This window comes from Taurulus bubalis (assembly GCF_910589615.1).
Source record: "Taurulus bubalis genome assembly, chromosome: 3".
Taxonomy (NCBI): domain Eukaryota; kingdom Metazoa; phylum Chordata; class Actinopteri; order Perciformes; family Cottidae; genus Taurulus; species Taurulus bubalis.
The window spans coordinates 14,868,323-14,886,737 of NC_136591.1; the positions used below are offsets into that span (position 1 = coordinate 14,868,323).

Here is an 18,415-nt window from a genome sequence, read left to right on the forward strand (position 1 = left end):
ATTGCAAAAATAAGACCTGAAATAAACTAGAATCATCCTTTTAAAAAGTGGAGTCAGACCGCGGGGAAACACCCAAAAGGTACCCATGTGGCTTCGTCACAGGTGGATGAGATCTGTCTACGTGAGAGGATCCTTCAGCGTCTGGCCTAAAAGGTTACAGAGGCTGTCCCCAACCTACTCAAACAGTCACTGTAGAAGAGCTTCAGCTGATTTAATGACATAGAGGGTCCATAGAACATGGCAACTTAGTCCAAATGGCTGTTAGCGCTGTCGGCCCAAACTGGACTTCACCTAAACTCATAACTTGGCATAAAGAAAACATGACAAGATGATAGCAGAGGGAGGGGGGGGGGGGGGGGGGGTCAGGAGCGGCAGAGGGAGCTGGAGAAGGGGGTGAGGGTGCACACTGGTGTTGGGAGGCCATAGTAGGAGGGGTCGGTGAAGGGGAAGAGGAAGAACAGGAAGAGGAGGACCCCCATCAGGTAGGAGGAGAGGACGGCGAAGCGGTGGGGGTGCTCCATCGCCGTGCTGACCGCCGGGAAACCCATGTAGTTACAGAAGGAGTGGCAGAGCACCGGACCCATCAGGTGACCTGCAACACAGGAAGAGAACATTGCTGGAGACAGACTAGTACACAGCGCGCGGGGGGAGGGGGAGGGATGTGGAAACATTTGACACATGAAAAGGGAGTATGCCGGGCTGGGGAGATTTTTGTTGTAATACTTTTTATTTTTAAATACGTAAATTTGCACAACATGCAAAAGGTGTTTCTGTTAGTAGTAGTCACTTAAAATAGATTTCTCTAATAGATCTAAATGTTTCTTCAGGTAGGGTCTATAATCTTGTTACATTTGTTTGTTTTTAAAGAGAAGATAAAATATAATATTAGTTGGGTACATGTGTTGTTATATTAATCAGGAATTAAAAAATGTATTATGTTGGTTGTAATTTGATTTTTTTTTTTGGTGTGAAAATAATAACATTTAAGAATCAACACATCTGCGTCCGAACGTTATCAGCGGGACAACAAAAACAACGTGTGATGCAAAATGGAAGTGAAAGCTCCTCACCTGTTCGGATGAAGAGGAAGGCCGTGTAGGCTCCAAACACCGCTGTGTAGGAGAACTGGAACACTGAAGGACAAACACGGGTCATCATCAGTGCCCGTCACCATACAGTCATATGGTCGCAGTAAAAAAATTAAAACTCTGACACGTCGCTAACCTGCGGAGAGGAAGATCCCGGACAGCGTCCCCTGTCTGAACCTCAGCAGCTCGATCACGTGGTGGAAGTGAGCTGGAGGAGAGACTGCAGCGTTAGAGACAAACAGCCGCGATTGACATCAGCCAACTAATCAGCTGCTTTAAAAGCCATGTGAGTGCTACGTGGATTCAAAACAAAAACATTTAAAAACGTGAATGCACTTTTAGACCAGAAACCAGACCAAAGGCCAGACAGCGACTTAAAGGGGCAGTACCAGATTATGTTTCACAGCTAATCCTTCTTAAGATAAGATACATTTCTAAGCAGCTACTGATTCCATTTATTTCCACAGACTTTATAAATAAATGTACAGACTGCTGAAACATGTTTGCGTTGATCCATTTTAGAGAACATTAGCTACCTAAAATCGGAATACAATGAATACATTGTATTGCATGGTAGCTTGTGAATTTCCACCTAGGGACAAATAATGCCTTCTTGTTTTAATAATCATCATTTGTATATTAACCATTTGTTTGAATAGAATACTGTTGATCTGAATCTGCCAAGCAACTACAACTGGAGTAAGTAGGGTAAAAGGTTTCCCACTGAGATGTCAATGAGGCTAAACCTGCAAAAACACTGCTATGACCCCTTTCAATCATAAAGTAGACCTACTTCTGCTCCTCATTCACTCGAGCAATGTTGTGAGTATCGTGAATCCGACGCTGCAGAACTCACCCACTCCAAAGAAGAGGGGGCAGGTGAAGATGGCAGCGAGAGGACCGGCACACGGCACCAACATGGGCAGCATGCAGGCCCTGAACACCAGCTCCTCCGTCAGTGGCGCCACCACCTGATTCCTCAGCCATCGCATGTCGCTGAGACACAACATCCAGAACCACGGGTCTGCAGGAGGACAGAGACAGAGGAGGCTTTAGAGACCACAGGCAATGGCGCAAAATATTTGTCACTCAAAAAGAAAGTGAACACAATCCAGCATGTTGTCCGTCTCACCCAAGGCCACCCAGACCCCATCCATGAAGCTCCAGGGACAGTCCATAGCTAATTGCATGAGGGGGCCCAGAAACAGGACCTGCAGCACAGGACGACACAAGACAGGCTCTCAGAATTTGACAGATATCACTACGTATGAGAAGAAATGGCTTATTACTAGAAATGTAGGACTTATTTACGAAATAGTTGTCACCATAAAATGATTGTGTTCCTTACCATGGTGAGCATCAGAGGAAGTAGGATTGCAGGAATGAGGCCTTCAAACCGGATCCCCATGAGAGCCAGTAACGATGGGCCAGTCTGACACACAAAATACACCAGACGGCAACATGACTACACAGTACGTATGATAACAAATCAATACGTTAAATCCTCAGGGGTTATGGTCTGTAATTTCTGAGACGTGGACTCACCCTGACATCTGTGAATTCCCTCCATGCAAACACAAAGAGAGGCGACAGGCCCGACACGATGAGCACACTGGTGAAGCGTCTCTTTATCACAGTGGGGTGATCCCTGAGAACGGACCGGCACAGACCTTCATCACATCATCAGAGGACAAAACTCAAGCTGGCGACGACCATTTAACCCCACTTTTTAAACTACACAGTCTTAAGAAATCTGATGTATGAATTTATTTGCCAGCCTAATGACTCTGAAAATTAAATCCTCTTGTTTGATCAGACATAATGTTAAGTTCTAAATTCTTTGGAAGGCATTGTGGGAAAATATGTACTTTGTATTATTTAATTGTGTCTGCAACTGTATTGCAATTCATGTTCAGTCTCATCTGGACCTCGAGTCTAAAATAAAAGTTGGATTGATTGATTGCTGTAAAAAGGTTTGTGACGTTGCTGTAGAATTGAGCCATTTGGTAAAATACTGATGAGCCCGGCGCAGAGAGCGATGCTGTGCGCGTGTGTGCTCACCTCGGCAGGTCACTCTTCCACACGTACAAGCTCCCGACATAAGAGCACGCCAGCAGCAGACAGGACAGCACCGACACCCAGCACAAGCCGTCCGGCGGTACGAAGTCGCCATTGCTGCGCTTGGTCCCGTCTGTCAGCAGACTCGGCGACAAGTTCTCCTCCTCCGCCATGGCGACTGCCGGTTGAGGCTGAAGCAAACGACTCCTCGGCACCGGGGCGGTCGGTGGACCATCTAACGAGATGAAACAGCCACCGGCACGCGGCGTGGAGGTGTCAACACTCTCTCCTTCGAGGCGCGAGCTAATGTTGCTAGCTGGAGGGCGCTTTATGACGACGTCATCATTAATTGCCCCCCCCCCCACACACACACACACACACACACACACACACACACACACACACACACACACACACACACACACACACACACACACACACACACACACACACACTTCTTCTTCTTCTTCTTCTTCTTCTTCTTCTTCTTCTTCGAGGGGTTTTATTGCAGCGGGCATTGTTGCTGCCGCCTTGTGTCTGGAAGTAGTACTTCACTAGTCATTTCCTTTGTTTCGGTTAGTATCGTACCCCCACCCCCCCAAAAATAAACTACCTTTGTCTGATTTTCCTTCTAACGTAACCTTCAACCCGAACCCTAAAAACCCTCAAACGGAAAAAACTAATTAGTTTTACATTCCGGTCTTTGAAGGGCTCAATATGACAAAACGATTTAAGGAATATGGCTCAGATTATATATATATATATATATATATATATATATATATATATATATATATATATATATATATCTATATATATATATATATATGTATATATATATCTATAGATATATATATACATATATATATATATATATATATATATATATATATATATATATATATAGATATAGATATATATATATACACATAAATCTCCCACGCTGCACCCCATTGTGATATTTTTTGTATTTCTGTTAGCATGTAATTATAACCCAAAATGAATTACAAGTAAATCCTCCATTAGCATTTGCTGATTACATTGAAAACTGCACACTTTATTACTTTTCTTTCTTTCATCACTTAAATATAATTTGATGTTGTTTTTATCTGTGGTCTGACTTCGTAGATATTTCTTATGTTTTGGTTGGTTCGGACTGGAGGATCCTCCTGTAATTAGTGTTTTTAAGAATTCATGAATTTAATGATTATCTTGAACAATAATCACATTTGATATAAATCATCCTAAATTAACACACTTTTGTCACAGAAGACATTTGGACATGTCAAGGTCAGAAAAGCACAGGTGTCAAATACAATCGGCTGGATTCCATTTAGCTGCTTTGGTTTCAGGGCCTTGTTTGTTGACTTGGTCACTCATGCTTACTGGCACACTGGAATACAGCAGGACCATCGTTAATGTTGTGCTTTTTTTCTTCCTATCTCCATTGTATTTTTAAAGCAGGTTGATGACTTTTTGTCCATGTTAACTTATGTTATTTGAGAAGAAGATTTTTTTAATGAGATTGGAGTCTTTCTACTGTAGTCCTATTCTAATGGAAACCCTACTGCAAGTTATAACTGTTGCAGGTTTGAATATCATATTATATTTTATATAACTATGTTGTGCTTATGCTGGCAATGACCTTTTTGTGCTGGAACTCCTTGAGCATCTCATTATGATCGTTAGACTTTCACTCCCTTTTTGACCTGAAGAACACATTCTTTTGTCCCACTATCAAGGCCGCTTGGTTGTCTGTCTCCTCTGGCCTTCGGCTTGTGAATTTGCCGCTGGGACCCAGAAACTTGTAGCCTCCCTAATGATAAGATAGCGTTATCTCCACAATGACCATAATACAATGAAGCAAACTATATAACCTCTGATGCACCCTTTACCTCCCTTACACACTCCTTTACACACTCCTATCTGTGCATGTCCATGTGCTACCCGACCCGTCGGAAGATATGTAACTTGTATTGAATACTCAGAAGCTTAAAGGTTGTTGTTGGATCTCATTGTTTTAAACATCTCATCCGAAGCTTGTGAATAGGAGTTACAAATAATTCCACCACACTCTGAAGCCATACCTTTTGTTTGTGCGAAACAACATTTTGTCACCAGATGGAGCCAAAGTAATGAATGTCGTGGCTTTCGTTTTAAACTTACACCAGGAGTTTATTAAAAGGTGATCATCTGGCTTCTATTGTGCTTTGCATGCAATGTTTCAGAACTGTATACATGTGACACACATTGGTGACCATTTGGAGACTAATCTCACACCAGAGTCAGAAAAAAAAATTCAAATTAAAACTTAAATGTGAGTCTTGTGGTGGCACTGAGGAAAAGTTAGGGGATCATCAACATTGTTGGGATTCATCCTCTGGGAACTATGGGTGTCCATGAGGTCACGATGGTGGACATTTCCATCTGGGCTGATCTCAACAGACGTTTCAGATATCTGCATATAAATGCAGATATCTGAAACGTTTTTGGTATCGGAAGCGTTCTGGTTTCCATTTGTAGTCCGCGTGGTGTTGACCGGTAGTGTTTTGAGCAGCTTTGGAGGTGAACAGCCCGGGTCCTGATATTAGTCTGCATGTCCCAGAACAGCGAAGCTACCGACTGACGGACAGAAGGGCAAATATATAAATATAAAGCCCCTTTACTTGAATGTTGGCGGTCCATGTAATGCACAAGGAGGATAAACACCAACCTCAACCTGGCAACCAAACATCAACATCAATGGCTCCTAAATGACATGTATTGGTGCATTTATGAGTCCTTGAAGGCACCAGATATTTGGAAACCCGAATTTACCGGGTGCCCCTTAAAGGCAGCACAATATTCGTGTGACAAATTTATTTTTCTTTAGAGAGAGAAAGACAGAGAGAGGGAGGGAGAGAGAGAGAGAGAGAACGAGACAGAGAGAGAGAGAGAGAGAGAGAGAGAGAGAGAGAGAGAGAGAGAGAGAGAGAGAGAGAGAGAGAGGGAGGGGGGACATCGGGCTGTCTGTTGTTATATCCGGAGGAGTGAACGTGTCTCAGTCTCCGGTGTAACGTGAACGGAGGAGAGGCGATGATACGGATCCTGATACCCTGCGCTCCATCTGCTCCATCTTCTTCTTCTTCTTCTTCTTCTTCTTCTTCTTCTTCTTCTTCTTCTTCTTCTTCTTCTCCGCTCCTGCTCTCTACCTCTCCGCCTCCCAGGCCGTGAGGGGACTGACAGAACCCGCACCCGGACCCACCCACCCACCCAGAAGGAGGAATTACACACAGATCCGAGCCGGTCCCGGACCTCCATCGGCAAACATCAGCGGGTACGGGCCTGTTTATGTGACCCCCTCTCCTCTCCATCACCCGTCTCTCCTCCTGCAGCCCGTGCACTGAGCAGCTGGCCTGCTCCTCCAGCGACACGGTGACGTTAAAGGCACCTTTATGTTCGTGGATATTATTTATTTCCGCCTGTATTCCTGCTGACGTGAATCTCTATGAGGTAAATGTAATTGGCACGTGATGTCGAATCGTTCGAAGTGACGCAAAAATGGGGCTTTTGTGGTAATAGGTAAATTCTGCTTTATTATTGAGCGTTTATTATTATTATTATTATTATTATTATTATTATTATTATTATATTTACCTCTCAATCCCTGCTGGTGTGTGTGTCTGTGTGTGTGTGTGTGTGTGTGAGAGGGGGGGGGGGGGGCGTAAAGAGGGCGTGTGTGCGCGTGCTGATGTCTTCCCTTTATGTGGTGTTGTCTGTGCGGTGGAATCCCCCCGTGTTCAGACCCACCTGCACGATGGCACGATAGACGAAAGTTGACATTTAAATGAAAAAAGAAAAAAAGGAGTGATGGATTTTGCAATGGTCCCCCCCGACCCCCCCCTTTTTCAAGCAAAGCCTGTTAATAGTCAAATCCGATCCGGTTACTACACCATCGTGGCTTTAATAGGGAGCAGCAGAAACAGTACGCGTCCATCCATCCTCATCCTCCCCGGCAGCGTGGCCCTGGGAGAAACGCAATCCGCTGCAATCCGCGCAGACAGAGCGGCAGTAATGAGCGGAGACAGAGGCCATGTTTGAATCATCTGGACCCGAAATGAAGCTTCTCTGGCGCATTAACAGCTCCGTGCAATATCCTCTGCTTCCAGATGGTTCTGATACTTCAGGAGGAGAGGATTTGGTGGGATGGTTAAGGGGGAAATGAGCTCAAAATGGTTCACAACACATGCACACACACACGTATAGCAGCAGTGGTGCTTTGATGTTATTCATGATCCAACAATATCGTAGTTTTGCTGAGTAATGAGTCATATTTGTAGCTTGCTGGGGAGGTGACAGTGTTTGGCTTATGGGCCTAAACATATGTGTGTTGTGATCAGGGGATGAGGCAGATATTGGTGAGGCCGGAAATATGTAAAAGCAGATGGTACGGTCGTCCACCTCTGTATTAATGGATGTGATGCAGCCAGGTTATTAATTCATATTTAATGTAGAGACGTTCTGTGGGGATTGCCTGTCTAGAAGACAGCTGTGAACCTGAAGGGATTTATTCTGACACGTTTGGATCAAATTACAATAATTTAGAACGCTATCTAAATCTTTAAAGGTACCCTGTTGTCCAAAACAATGATATTGATAATCTATCTTTTAGGTCTAAATATGTCTGGGCGATACAAGAGGTAGAAGTAGATATCTAGATGCAGTAGTAATAGTATTAGTAGTGGTGTTCAAGTACTTTAGTACCATTGACCTCAGTGATAGTAGCAGCAGTGGTAGTAGCATTAGCGCAGTTTAGTCAAATCAACAGTAGTAGTAGTAGTAGTAGTAGTAGTAGTAGTAGTAGTAGTAGTAGTAGTATTGTTTGCAGCAATAGTAGTATTAACATAAATAATGGGTCTGGACTCAGTATACTTCTAAGGAACTAGAAATCCGAGGAAACCGTATTTAACTGACTCTTTTGAATTGTGTTTTTAGAAAGATCTGGCAACAGATGAAACTTAAGTAAAAATACATGGTTTGGTGTGCTATTATTATTACTAAGTACTGTAACTCCACGTATAAGCCCCATAAAGAACGGGTTAGGCACGTGAAAAGAATGATTCCACAATTACAATAAGTACGCTCCTGATCGTGTCCAATATGTATTACGGTCTCCAAAAACCACAGCTTGATACCAGAGATGTTGTGTGTTTGTGTGTTTGTCGGCAGCAGCCCACCTGTCAGGCTCTCACGAGGCCGATGGGTCAAACTGAGAGGAGGCGAGCCGGCAACAGCAAGCGAGTGCCGATTTAAAAGAACACGGAGAGAATTTGAGCTGCTGGTTCCTCTAGCTCTATTGGAGCTCATTTTAGTCTGAAGCCAATTCTTTCAGACAGCGACGGCTTTCTTCGGCTCCGTGGCGTCCACATTCATACGTTTTCCTTTAAAACGCACATCACATGACCATTCATGTTAACTGGGCATGCCGGTGGAAACAGGAAGGAGATTGTCTAGTCTTTCTGCAGCTGGTTGCAGACAACACAACGTTGTATTATTGTACTTCCTATATTATTAGCACAAGTCAAATATATATTCTTTGATGCTTAAGATCTACCTCTGTCATTCACACACGTGCACTTAAACAGAGACACATTTAGTGGAAAACCCGCAGTAACAAGACGGCCACTATCTCTGTCTCACAAAGTTACAAATTAAAGTTTTATTATAATAAGGGTTAAGGAATTTGGTCAACACATATCCCACTCAGTTCCCTCTGTTTCGTCGTCATCTGTTCTCACTACGCTGCTACAATTTATGAATTTGTTTTTGACTATTAAATTCACTATTTTGATAATCTAATGATCAGTTTGAGTAATTTTCTTAGAAAAGAAAGTCTAAATTCTCTGATTCAACCTTCTTAGATGTGAATATTTCCTGGTTCCGTTACTCCTCTGAGACCGTAAACTGAATAACGTTGACTTGTGAACAAAATCAGACATTTGAGGGTATCATCTTTGTCTTTGTGGAAACACTGATCAACATTTTGTACAAACAAAACAAAACAACTAATCGAATAATTAACACTGAAAATAATAGTTAGTTTAGTTCTCCCACTAGTTGCCCTGCTGAGTGTTGTAGTGGAGAGCAGCGTTTATGCTTTGTTCCTTTACAGTTTCCTAAAAGTTGTGCAGAACAAAACAAGCGTCTCAGGATAGGAGTGTGGTGACCCAACCAGGAGGCGAACGTCCAGACGGAAATTCAACCCTGGAGCCCCTAAAACGTCTCTGGTTTAGGGGCATAAACCTGTACTAAACCTAGCATTTTCAAAACAAAAAGGTATTAGTGTGGATGTAGCCTGAAGGAAAATGGGTTTGTTGCAGGTAGGAAGGCTTCATTAGGGTCGTCTAAGTGCTAGCAGTTGAATGTAGATGTGATTGAGGATACAACACTTGTGCTGTCCTACTGTATAACGCCAATCTGATATGCTGCACCACCATACTGTACTTTCCCACCTGGAGTTGACCCGTGTTGACCTTTGTCTGGAGTAACGCTCACACTAGCAGCCAGTTCATCTTTAACCACTTGGCTTATGTTCTGGAATTGCATAGTTAAAAAAAATGCTGACTCATTTCCACTTTTCAGAATTACAAACAATGACTATGTTCCACTCTTATTCCAAATTTTATGTGGTTCATGAAAACATCGTACCCTGTTTGGATATTCTGAATTAGGCCTTATTCTGAATCTAGCCTTTTCAGATTAAAACATGTGGGATATTATTCAGGTTTTAGGAGCATTCTACGGACATGTATCCAGCACAATGTATCCAGCACAACAGCAGAATTTGTGTCTCAACGGCCTCTTCAGCTCAGAGCGCTGTACACAAACCAACTAGCCATTAAGCGTACTGAACGATGCTCTCTGAGAGATGTTAGATCTCAGCACGCGGCCGTCATTGGTATCACTTAGAAACCCAATCTCCATGAGCAAATGGGTTGTCCCTCCATAAGCACAAAACCCTGATCGTGACCTTCAGAGAGTCGTGAGGTTGGTGGTGCGTTTGCTTCTCTGTCAGCAGCATCTCTAGTTGACTGCCTTTTGAATTGCAGCGAGTAGTGCTTAATGATGAGAGGAGAGAACAAAGGTGAGGGAGTCTTAAACGTTTCCCGTTTGCTTTCATCTCCACTGCCAGGGTTAGGCCTATCTGCTAACAGGGTCATGTGAACGGGCACTCCTTTGATATTTAAATAGAGCCGCTGATTGCTACAGGTGCATTCTCTCCGTCTGAGCGTTTCCCTGTTCTCCAGCTTTCTTGCTCTTTTTTCTTCATTTTCTATCGCCTTACTGCGTGCTAGACAGCAGGGCTATTTAGGAGCAGACAGGACTGCAGGATACATACTCCATCATAGCATAGCAGCAGCCACACACGCACACACACACACACACACACACGCTAATATATCTCCGTTGCTAGATGCATAATACATAGTCGGTTTATGATCATGGATAGAAACCTCTGCATAATGTACATGTAAGATTCGTGTTAACACAGTGAAGCTGCGAAAATAGCAAGGACACAAGGTTTATATAATGCCGTTTGTTTAATTACATAGTGGCATGCTCTTATAGAAACACTGTTGCTCTTATAGAAACACTGTTGCTCTTATAGAAACACTGTTGCTCTTATAGAAACATTGTTGCATTTTGTCCAGTTTGATCTGGTGCCTATTTCATACAAAACACACAAAAGCAACTAGTTTGTGCGTAAAATGAAGATCACTGCCTATTCCTACAAAGCGGCTAACTAGGATGCTACAGACTACACCAGAATGTAAACAATCAAATTATGAACTCTAATATTCCCATTTTGTCTTGGACTTAATGACCTTCAAAACTAATAACTGTACTTTTTGTTTTGGTGCTAATTAGCAAATGTTAGCATGCTAAACCAGTCTAAACTAGCACTGCCTTGGTGAGCGTGTTAGCATGCTGACATTAGCGTTTAGCTTTAAGCACCACTGAGCCTAAGAACAGCTTCTCAGAGCGGTTAGCATGGCCGTATGCTCTTTTGCCTCGGTATACACGCACAGCATCCGACGCAACAGACGTGTGACAGTTTTTCCTGATCCGATGTGAGGTCCCGGGACAGGGATGTTATGTGTATAGATTGTAAAGCCCTCCGAGGCAAACTTGTATTTGTGATGTTGGGCTATATAAAATAAACTGAATTGAATTGAATTGGTAGTGTTGTTCATACCGTCTACACAAAGGCCCGGACCACAGACCAGCAGCCCTCCCCCCCATATTATTATTAGCTTTATTTTCATTGGTTGCTGGATTGCATTTCACCCAGATACAACAGATACGTTTTTCTGATTAGCTATTCGTGTAGCCCATTTCTTTTTTTGATTGGCTGATGAGTGGCACCTCGCGGCAGAACTCCAGAGGATTCGGGGGAGACGTGCTTGATTCCTCCATGGTGAGGGCAGCGCGACCAGGTCATGTTTGTGCGCTGCGGCACATTAAATAGCCTAGAGTTTTTTTCAGCGTGAGAAATACGATGTGTGGCGGGAGGGCGTGACTTAAGACCGAAATGCGTGACAGTCACGCTCAATGCGTGACACTTGAGAGCCCTGAGATCGCTATGCTACCACTTGGAGCGGAGTGGCAGTGCTCACTTTTTCCTGCTTTGTTTCACTTTAACAAATCACTAGCAAGCGAAGCATCTATCTTGCCAATTCGACAAAGAGGCCGCAGAAGTTTTTTAGGAGCAGTTTACTTGATTTTTCTTTCCCGACGATTCAAGAAATATGTCGATTCACAGGCACATTTATGGATTCTACGCATGAAGTTCAGTTAAGCCTGCTAGTCACGAGCAGCCTGTGAAAACAGTTGTATGAGTTCTTCTGCGTCTCTGGAGGGAGATTTCTAAAGTCTGAATAATAATAAAAAATAATGATGTCATCAGGGGTAGCTTCTCTCAGCTTGGGTTTGAGACTACACATTTATGACTGAAAGCCTTTGTTACCAACTGGAGGTTTGGCGTTTGAAAGACATGGGAGGTTTAATCAAAGAGTTGCATTATGGGACATGCAGAGTCGAGTGTTTTGGGGCTTGGCGCAGGATATATGGGCTTCTTTTTTCCTTTATATATACCTAGAGACAAATCTCCTAACGGTAGAGCTACATCAATCTCATTCACACATTTCCATCGCCATATTTCATAGATAGGTAAAAAAAAATAGGTCTGGAACTAGTTTAGATTTACCTTTACCTTAAGAATATAAATATATAAACTCAAGGTATATACATATGTGTCATCTGTGAATTTAAGAGAAAACACTGAATGGAACCAATTGTGAGAAAGAGAAAAATGAAAGTAAAAGAAGGAGCGGCGGTGTTTGGTGGTGGGGGAGGGGAGCAGAGCGTTCATAACACTGGCTTGTAGGACTTGTACACTCTAAATGTTACATAATGTGGAGCAGACATGCTCTCTGGCTCTGTCATGCTTTCAAATATGAAAACATACCCAACCAATATGTGTATGATTTGCTGTTTCACACTTAAATGTTTGATTTTTTTTATCTGCCTGTAATGTTACATTTTAATTCGATGTCCTATGACTATAACCCTTCTCTTTATAACTTATCATACAAAAGCACCGTCTCGGTTCCAGTGACTAAGAATACATGCGGAGGGGAAAATCTTTTTTTAAACAGGTTGAAGATATAAAAATAGTGTGATGAGTTTTGTCATGAGGCCATAATTCACCGCAGAGTTCATTTGTCAATTGGAGTATATTTAGCCCTCTGTTCATTTGTTTCTGGAGGAGACACATTTGACTCTTAACTTTATTTCTCTCTTTCGTCTTTCTCTCTCCCACACACTCTCACACACTCGCCCGGCCCCTGCAGTGGGCGGTGAGAGAGAGAGTGAAGGAGGGGGAAAAAGAACAACAAATGTCCAAGAAAAACAGGATTGGAAGCTACAATATCAAAACCGATGATAATATTTTAGGATACATATTTTGCATCTTCAAAAGGTCCTAATTGTAAAGGTCAACAAGAAGGCGTGAGAGTCAGCTGCCACTGAAAAATATCTGTTGGTCTGTGTTGTTATTGTTCTTTATGTAAAAAAAAATCAAGCTGCATCTTATCCATCGTTGATATCTTCATGGATGAGGTCATCTACCCTTTTTTTTTAAAAATAATTTGGACATTAACCGAGTTACAGAAGCTAGTTGAACAGGAAGTGATGTCAGCACTTCAGCCCTTTAGGTGTTGAATTATGTTCTTTACATTAATCATTACATTTCATTTAGCTGACGCTTTTATCCAAAGCGACTTACATTTTTGCTCTATACACCGTAGACACGCAACGGGGAGCAATTAGGGGTTAAGTGTCTTGCTCAAGGACACAACGACATGGCCTAGCAGAGCTGGGGCCGGGGGGCGAACCACCAACTCTCTGATTGAAGAACAGGCATTTTGTTTTTACCCATCATTTAATTATTTTCATTATTATTTAAAGGCCAATACTTTTTTTGTCAAATTCAGCGAATACCTTTCCGTTCCAGGATATTTCGTTAGATTAAAGCATGTTTCGTTAGATTAAAGCATGTTTTTGAAAATATTTATCTATTTTTAATACATTTTCAGTTCAGGACCAAGTACCGACACAGCAGCACACACGGTGGCGGCGGGTCTCGCACTGTGTGTGTGTCTGTGTGTGTGTCTGTGTGTGTGTGTGTGTGTGTGTGTGTGTGTGTGTGTGTGTGTGTGTGTGTGTGTGTGTGTGTGTGTGTGTGTGTGTGTGTGCGCGTGTGTTCCAGGCTTCCTGATTCTGGCCTCTGAATTGGTGGTGTTGTGCAGGGTTTTGTTACATTGTTACATGTTGCATTGTTTTGAGGTGCGTGCACAACACTGGTGTGTGGTGCTGTAATGCTGCGATACAGATTGATAGAGTGTGATGTTGCGTTGGTTGGTTCCCTTGGCTTTGCGTGGTGTACAGGGCGGTGTTATTCGCAGTGTGTTGTGTTGTGTAACGCCGTGTGTGAGTGTGTTAACAGCAGTTCATACCACAAACCCTCTAGCCACTCCACTCCGCTCATATGGACTGCATTCCCTTTATCTATTTCTCTCTATTATTCTTCCCTTCCTTTGTCTTCCTTTGTCAGACAGCGTTTCTTTGTCTCTCTCTCTCTCTCTCTCTCTCTCTCTCTCCCTCTCTCTCTCTCTCTCTCTCTCTCTCTCTCTCTCTCTCTCTCTCTCCACCCCCAGGATGTGGCTGTGGGTTGATTAGAAAATGCGTGGCACAGAACAGGCAATCCATCACCCTGCCAAAGCGAGCCACTTCGGCGCATGCGCTCGCTCCTCTTCCTCATTTTCCTCCTCTCTCTTCATCATCCACACAGATCATCCAAGCTTTGGTGTGTGTGTGTGTGTGTGTGTGTGTGTGTGTGTGTGTGTGTGTGTGTGTGTGTGTGTGTGTGTGTGTGTTTTTTCTCTCCAGAAAGACCAGCAGCATCTCACATCTGCCCCTCCTTTCATCTTATTCCCTTCACCTCTCCTCGCCCTTCAAACCCACTCCTCCTCTTCCTCCTCCTCTGACTCCCACCTCATCCTCCGTCTCGTCTAGATCTACTCATCCACCCATGACAGTCATGGCTCTTTTGCTTTTATGGATTATCCTCTAATGGTGAATCTCAGTGAGATCATTTACAGTGCAGAGACTGAGAAAAGTGCACAAGAAGCGAGGGACACGTGAAATATTGATTAACCTCTCACATCAGACGGGAGGTTAATCATTTCTCTGTGATATTGCTGTGCTGATATCTAGTTTTTTACACAGTTTTAAATCACTTTTATATTGAAAACCATTGACGAACCTTAACCATTGGACTAAGACCTTTTATCCTCCTATCCTCTATGAAGTATGTCAGAGAAGAAGTATTTGTAGTTTGTTTTATTCCTGTAAAAATGTGACTGTGGAAAAGCTACAGGTTTGTTTGGTTTGTTATCTGTTGAAATTATATTAACTTTGTTTCTTAGCATAGACTGTATAATACCTTTTGGTATGTGGACTAGTGCTTTGAAGTTTGGCACTTTGGCTGTTACCATTTTATAAAAAGCCAAAGTGACCATTATTGGACGAGAGGGTGGTGGGCCAGCAGCTAACGCTAGCTAACTAGTAACAATTTCCTCATGTTTTGTCAGTAGCAGCAGACGCTACCATTGTTAGCTTCCCTTTGGAGATTCTATCTGGCAAGTTGTTCTGGAGTTTGTTCAGTAGTCCTCTACGTATGGAACTTTGGTCATGTAAAACAAGTGGTCCATTCACTGACCATGTGGTACGGATGAAGGCTTTGGAAAAGCTAGCAGGCTGACCTTGAGTTAAGATTATTTTATTGAAATACTATTCACAATAAATGCTTCAAAGATAATTGGTTAATTGTATTGTCACTCCAGGGACACTGTTTTTACCTATAAGTGGACTTTTCTGTTTTCTGCACCAAGCTGATCTCCAGATTGGTATTGTGGGCCGATACTGACATTGTATCACCTGTATGGGATCGGGAATTAGTATTAGGAGAGAAAAAAAAAACTAATCTCTAATTTTCCTCATAGAGACCACATATCAATGGTGTTTGGCATTTAGATTTCATAATGAATCATTTTGAGGCTATTAATAAAACAAAATGTGTGAGGGCCCTGGATGTTCCCCACAATCAATACAGCATTCTGCCAATCAGAGGGAGCCCCCTTTTCTATTTCTTCTCTATTCGATATTTCCGCTTGCTCTTCCCTCTCCACTCATTTGCTTTTGTACACCAAGCCTCCCCTGAGTCCACTCCACCTCTGCATCGCTTCCACCGCTCAATAACCAGCCAGGGCAACAGAGAGATTGGATAATGAAATGGCCACTGGCTGCCTGAATCTGCCTTCTGCCGTCCATCATCTGATTATGAGGATGTATTCTTCTCATCGGGCCCCACCAGATGGGCAAAATTCGATCAGGTCTAATAACGGCCATGCAGTTTACTCACAAGAAGTGTTGTCCGTTGGGTGGTTTGGTATGGCTGGTGATCAAAAAGGGCCGTTCCTTAATGCTGACACAGAAAAATCAAGGCAGGAAGGGAAGGAAGCGTCAAAACATGGGATAATATTTTCAGTATTATTACGTTCACACTGCCAGGGTCATTATCTAATCTGCTCAAAAGGGAGAACAAAGCTTGTAGGGGTTTGTCATGCTTTTGCACCGCTCGCTTTCCACCGTGTAGGTGGTCTCGCCCACTTTTGATTAATAATAGGCTTGAGCATTAAGAACAGGCTTAGAACCTGTGTGCAGAGACAGGGATTGAGCTTTGTTTGACTTGTGTCAAAGGGATGTCAAAATGTCCACATAGTGACTCATACTGTATGTGGTAGAAATGATCCCACTCTGTGGAGCATAATATTCATATTTCCTCTACTCTCTTGCCGGTTAATTAAATGCTTGTCAATGACATTTTGTTGGTGTACTATAAATCTATGTCCAAGGTGTTTTATTGCCAAGCCCTTGGTTTGATGGGACAGGACTGCAACCAAACACATCGAAATGCAATTGTAATGAAGCTCTAATTGAAATGAAAGGCAGTGATTGTGAGCCTGCTTCACCTCTGTTTGGTGCTTGCTCATCAGGGCCTCCCGGGCTTCCTTATGAATCTCGGATGCGACAGTTTGTCAATTGATGTTTATCTGATGGTTAACTGCAAGAGTCTGAAGGGGACATGCTTTCTTGTTTGCAGCACTCCTCTCCGGGTTCCATATCAGAAACCAGAAGAGTGTAAATCACCGCCATGGGTAAAACGGCACATGCATCTTAAAGTATATAAATAGGGTTTAGAGATCGATATCAGTTTATCGGCCTTGGTGGAAAAAGCTGGATCGCTTGCGCCTATCCAATCATATTAGGAAGGGGTTCTGTTCTCTTGAGGCCCTGGGTCAGCAAACAGAAAGCACTTCAGTCACATCAAGAGGATGACAATTACCAGAAGAGCCAACGTCACAAAGACTGGGGCCAGCAGCCATCCTGTGCTACAGCCATGTTTATTCCTGAATTACATTTGTTGGCTATTTTTAGGAACTTTCACAGGGATGCAAGCTAAAGGCCTGGAAGTGACTGCTATATCAGCATGGCTATATCACCATTTGGACCCCAATCATTGCGCTCAATTGGCAAATAAAATCAACGCTGTTAGCAGGCTTTTCTGCTGCTGTCAGGTAAACCTGTATGTGTATTTGGATGTTTTAAAAGATAGCGTGTGGATAGTGGCTTTTGATAGTAGGTACTCAGTCAGCCAATAAACAGTCTAGCCTTAACTGATAGCAGTTGAGCACTGGCCAACAGTTAACGCTAGAACATAGTAAACAATGGTCATTCTTTTAAGCAGTGTAGTTGGGCTGCACCAGTCGGCTACCGATCAAACCTGGCTGGTTTTCAGCTAATCGGCCGGCAGTCTCCTTTTCAGATATTTTGCCAGTCATATATATAATCGGCACACAGCGGAAAATCATTAACGTCACACACACACACACACACAGACACACACAGACACACACACACACACACACACACACACACACACACACACACACACACACTTGTGAGTGAAGAATACTTAAAGCTCGCAATTTGTCACCCCCCAGCTTGTCTGCTGAGTCTCTCACCATCAGTCCTGCTTATAACGGAGCTCACGACTCACATTAACGGAGGTTACATTAACTTGCATTATGATGCATTCAAGCTATTCAGTAAAAATTTTGGCCGATGGATCTTGCAGAATGTGTTGTTTTTTTATAAAACAATCATTTACTTCCTAATTATTTGAATTGTGGGTTTTATGCCTCTATGGATGACCGTTCAACTCAACCAAAGGTTTCAAAAGTACCCGTTGAGTCATGTGGGTGATGTCATTATAACCTCATTTCTCCGCAGTCTACTGTTGTAATTATTAATGGTTACAAGCTGGGTGATTATAAAGTGTTTTATTTACAAAACCCGTCGGAGTTGCACTTGTTTATCTCGATTCAAAATGAAACCTGTGTATACTGATGTTTATGATGCTGTAATGTGATAGTTATGTAAATGTGACTGTTCCTATCTTTGATGAGTACCTACTTACAAGCTAAAGTTGAAATATGTGTATATAGAAAGTAGCGAGCTAGAAACATACTCTGTGAGAGCGTAGAGCTCAGAAAGAACTAGTTGATTCTGGTATTTTCCTCCACTTTCTCTCCCAAAACTTCTTT

At 42.8% G+C, this 18,415-nt stretch overlaps 1 protein-coding gene across 1 annotated transcript; it reads right to left on the reverse strand.

Annotated features, from left to right (window-relative positions):
* Nucleotides 1–362: 362 nt before the first annotated feature.
* On the reverse strand, nucleotides 363–3,319 carry rce1a (Ras converting CAAX endopeptidase 1a; the record flags this gene model as incomplete). Its single annotated transcript, XM_079215493.1, has 8 exons — nucleotides 363–592; nucleotides 1,071–1,133; nucleotides 1,225–1,296; nucleotides 1,945–2,112; nucleotides 2,221–2,299; nucleotides 2,437–2,520; nucleotides 2,634–2,736; nucleotides 3,150–3,319. 8 exons carry the CDS (start codon nucleotides 3,317–3,319, stop codon nucleotides 363–365), a joined length of 969 nt encoding a protein of 322 aa, XP_079071619.1.
* Nucleotides 3,320–18,415: the final 15,096 nt, after the last annotated feature.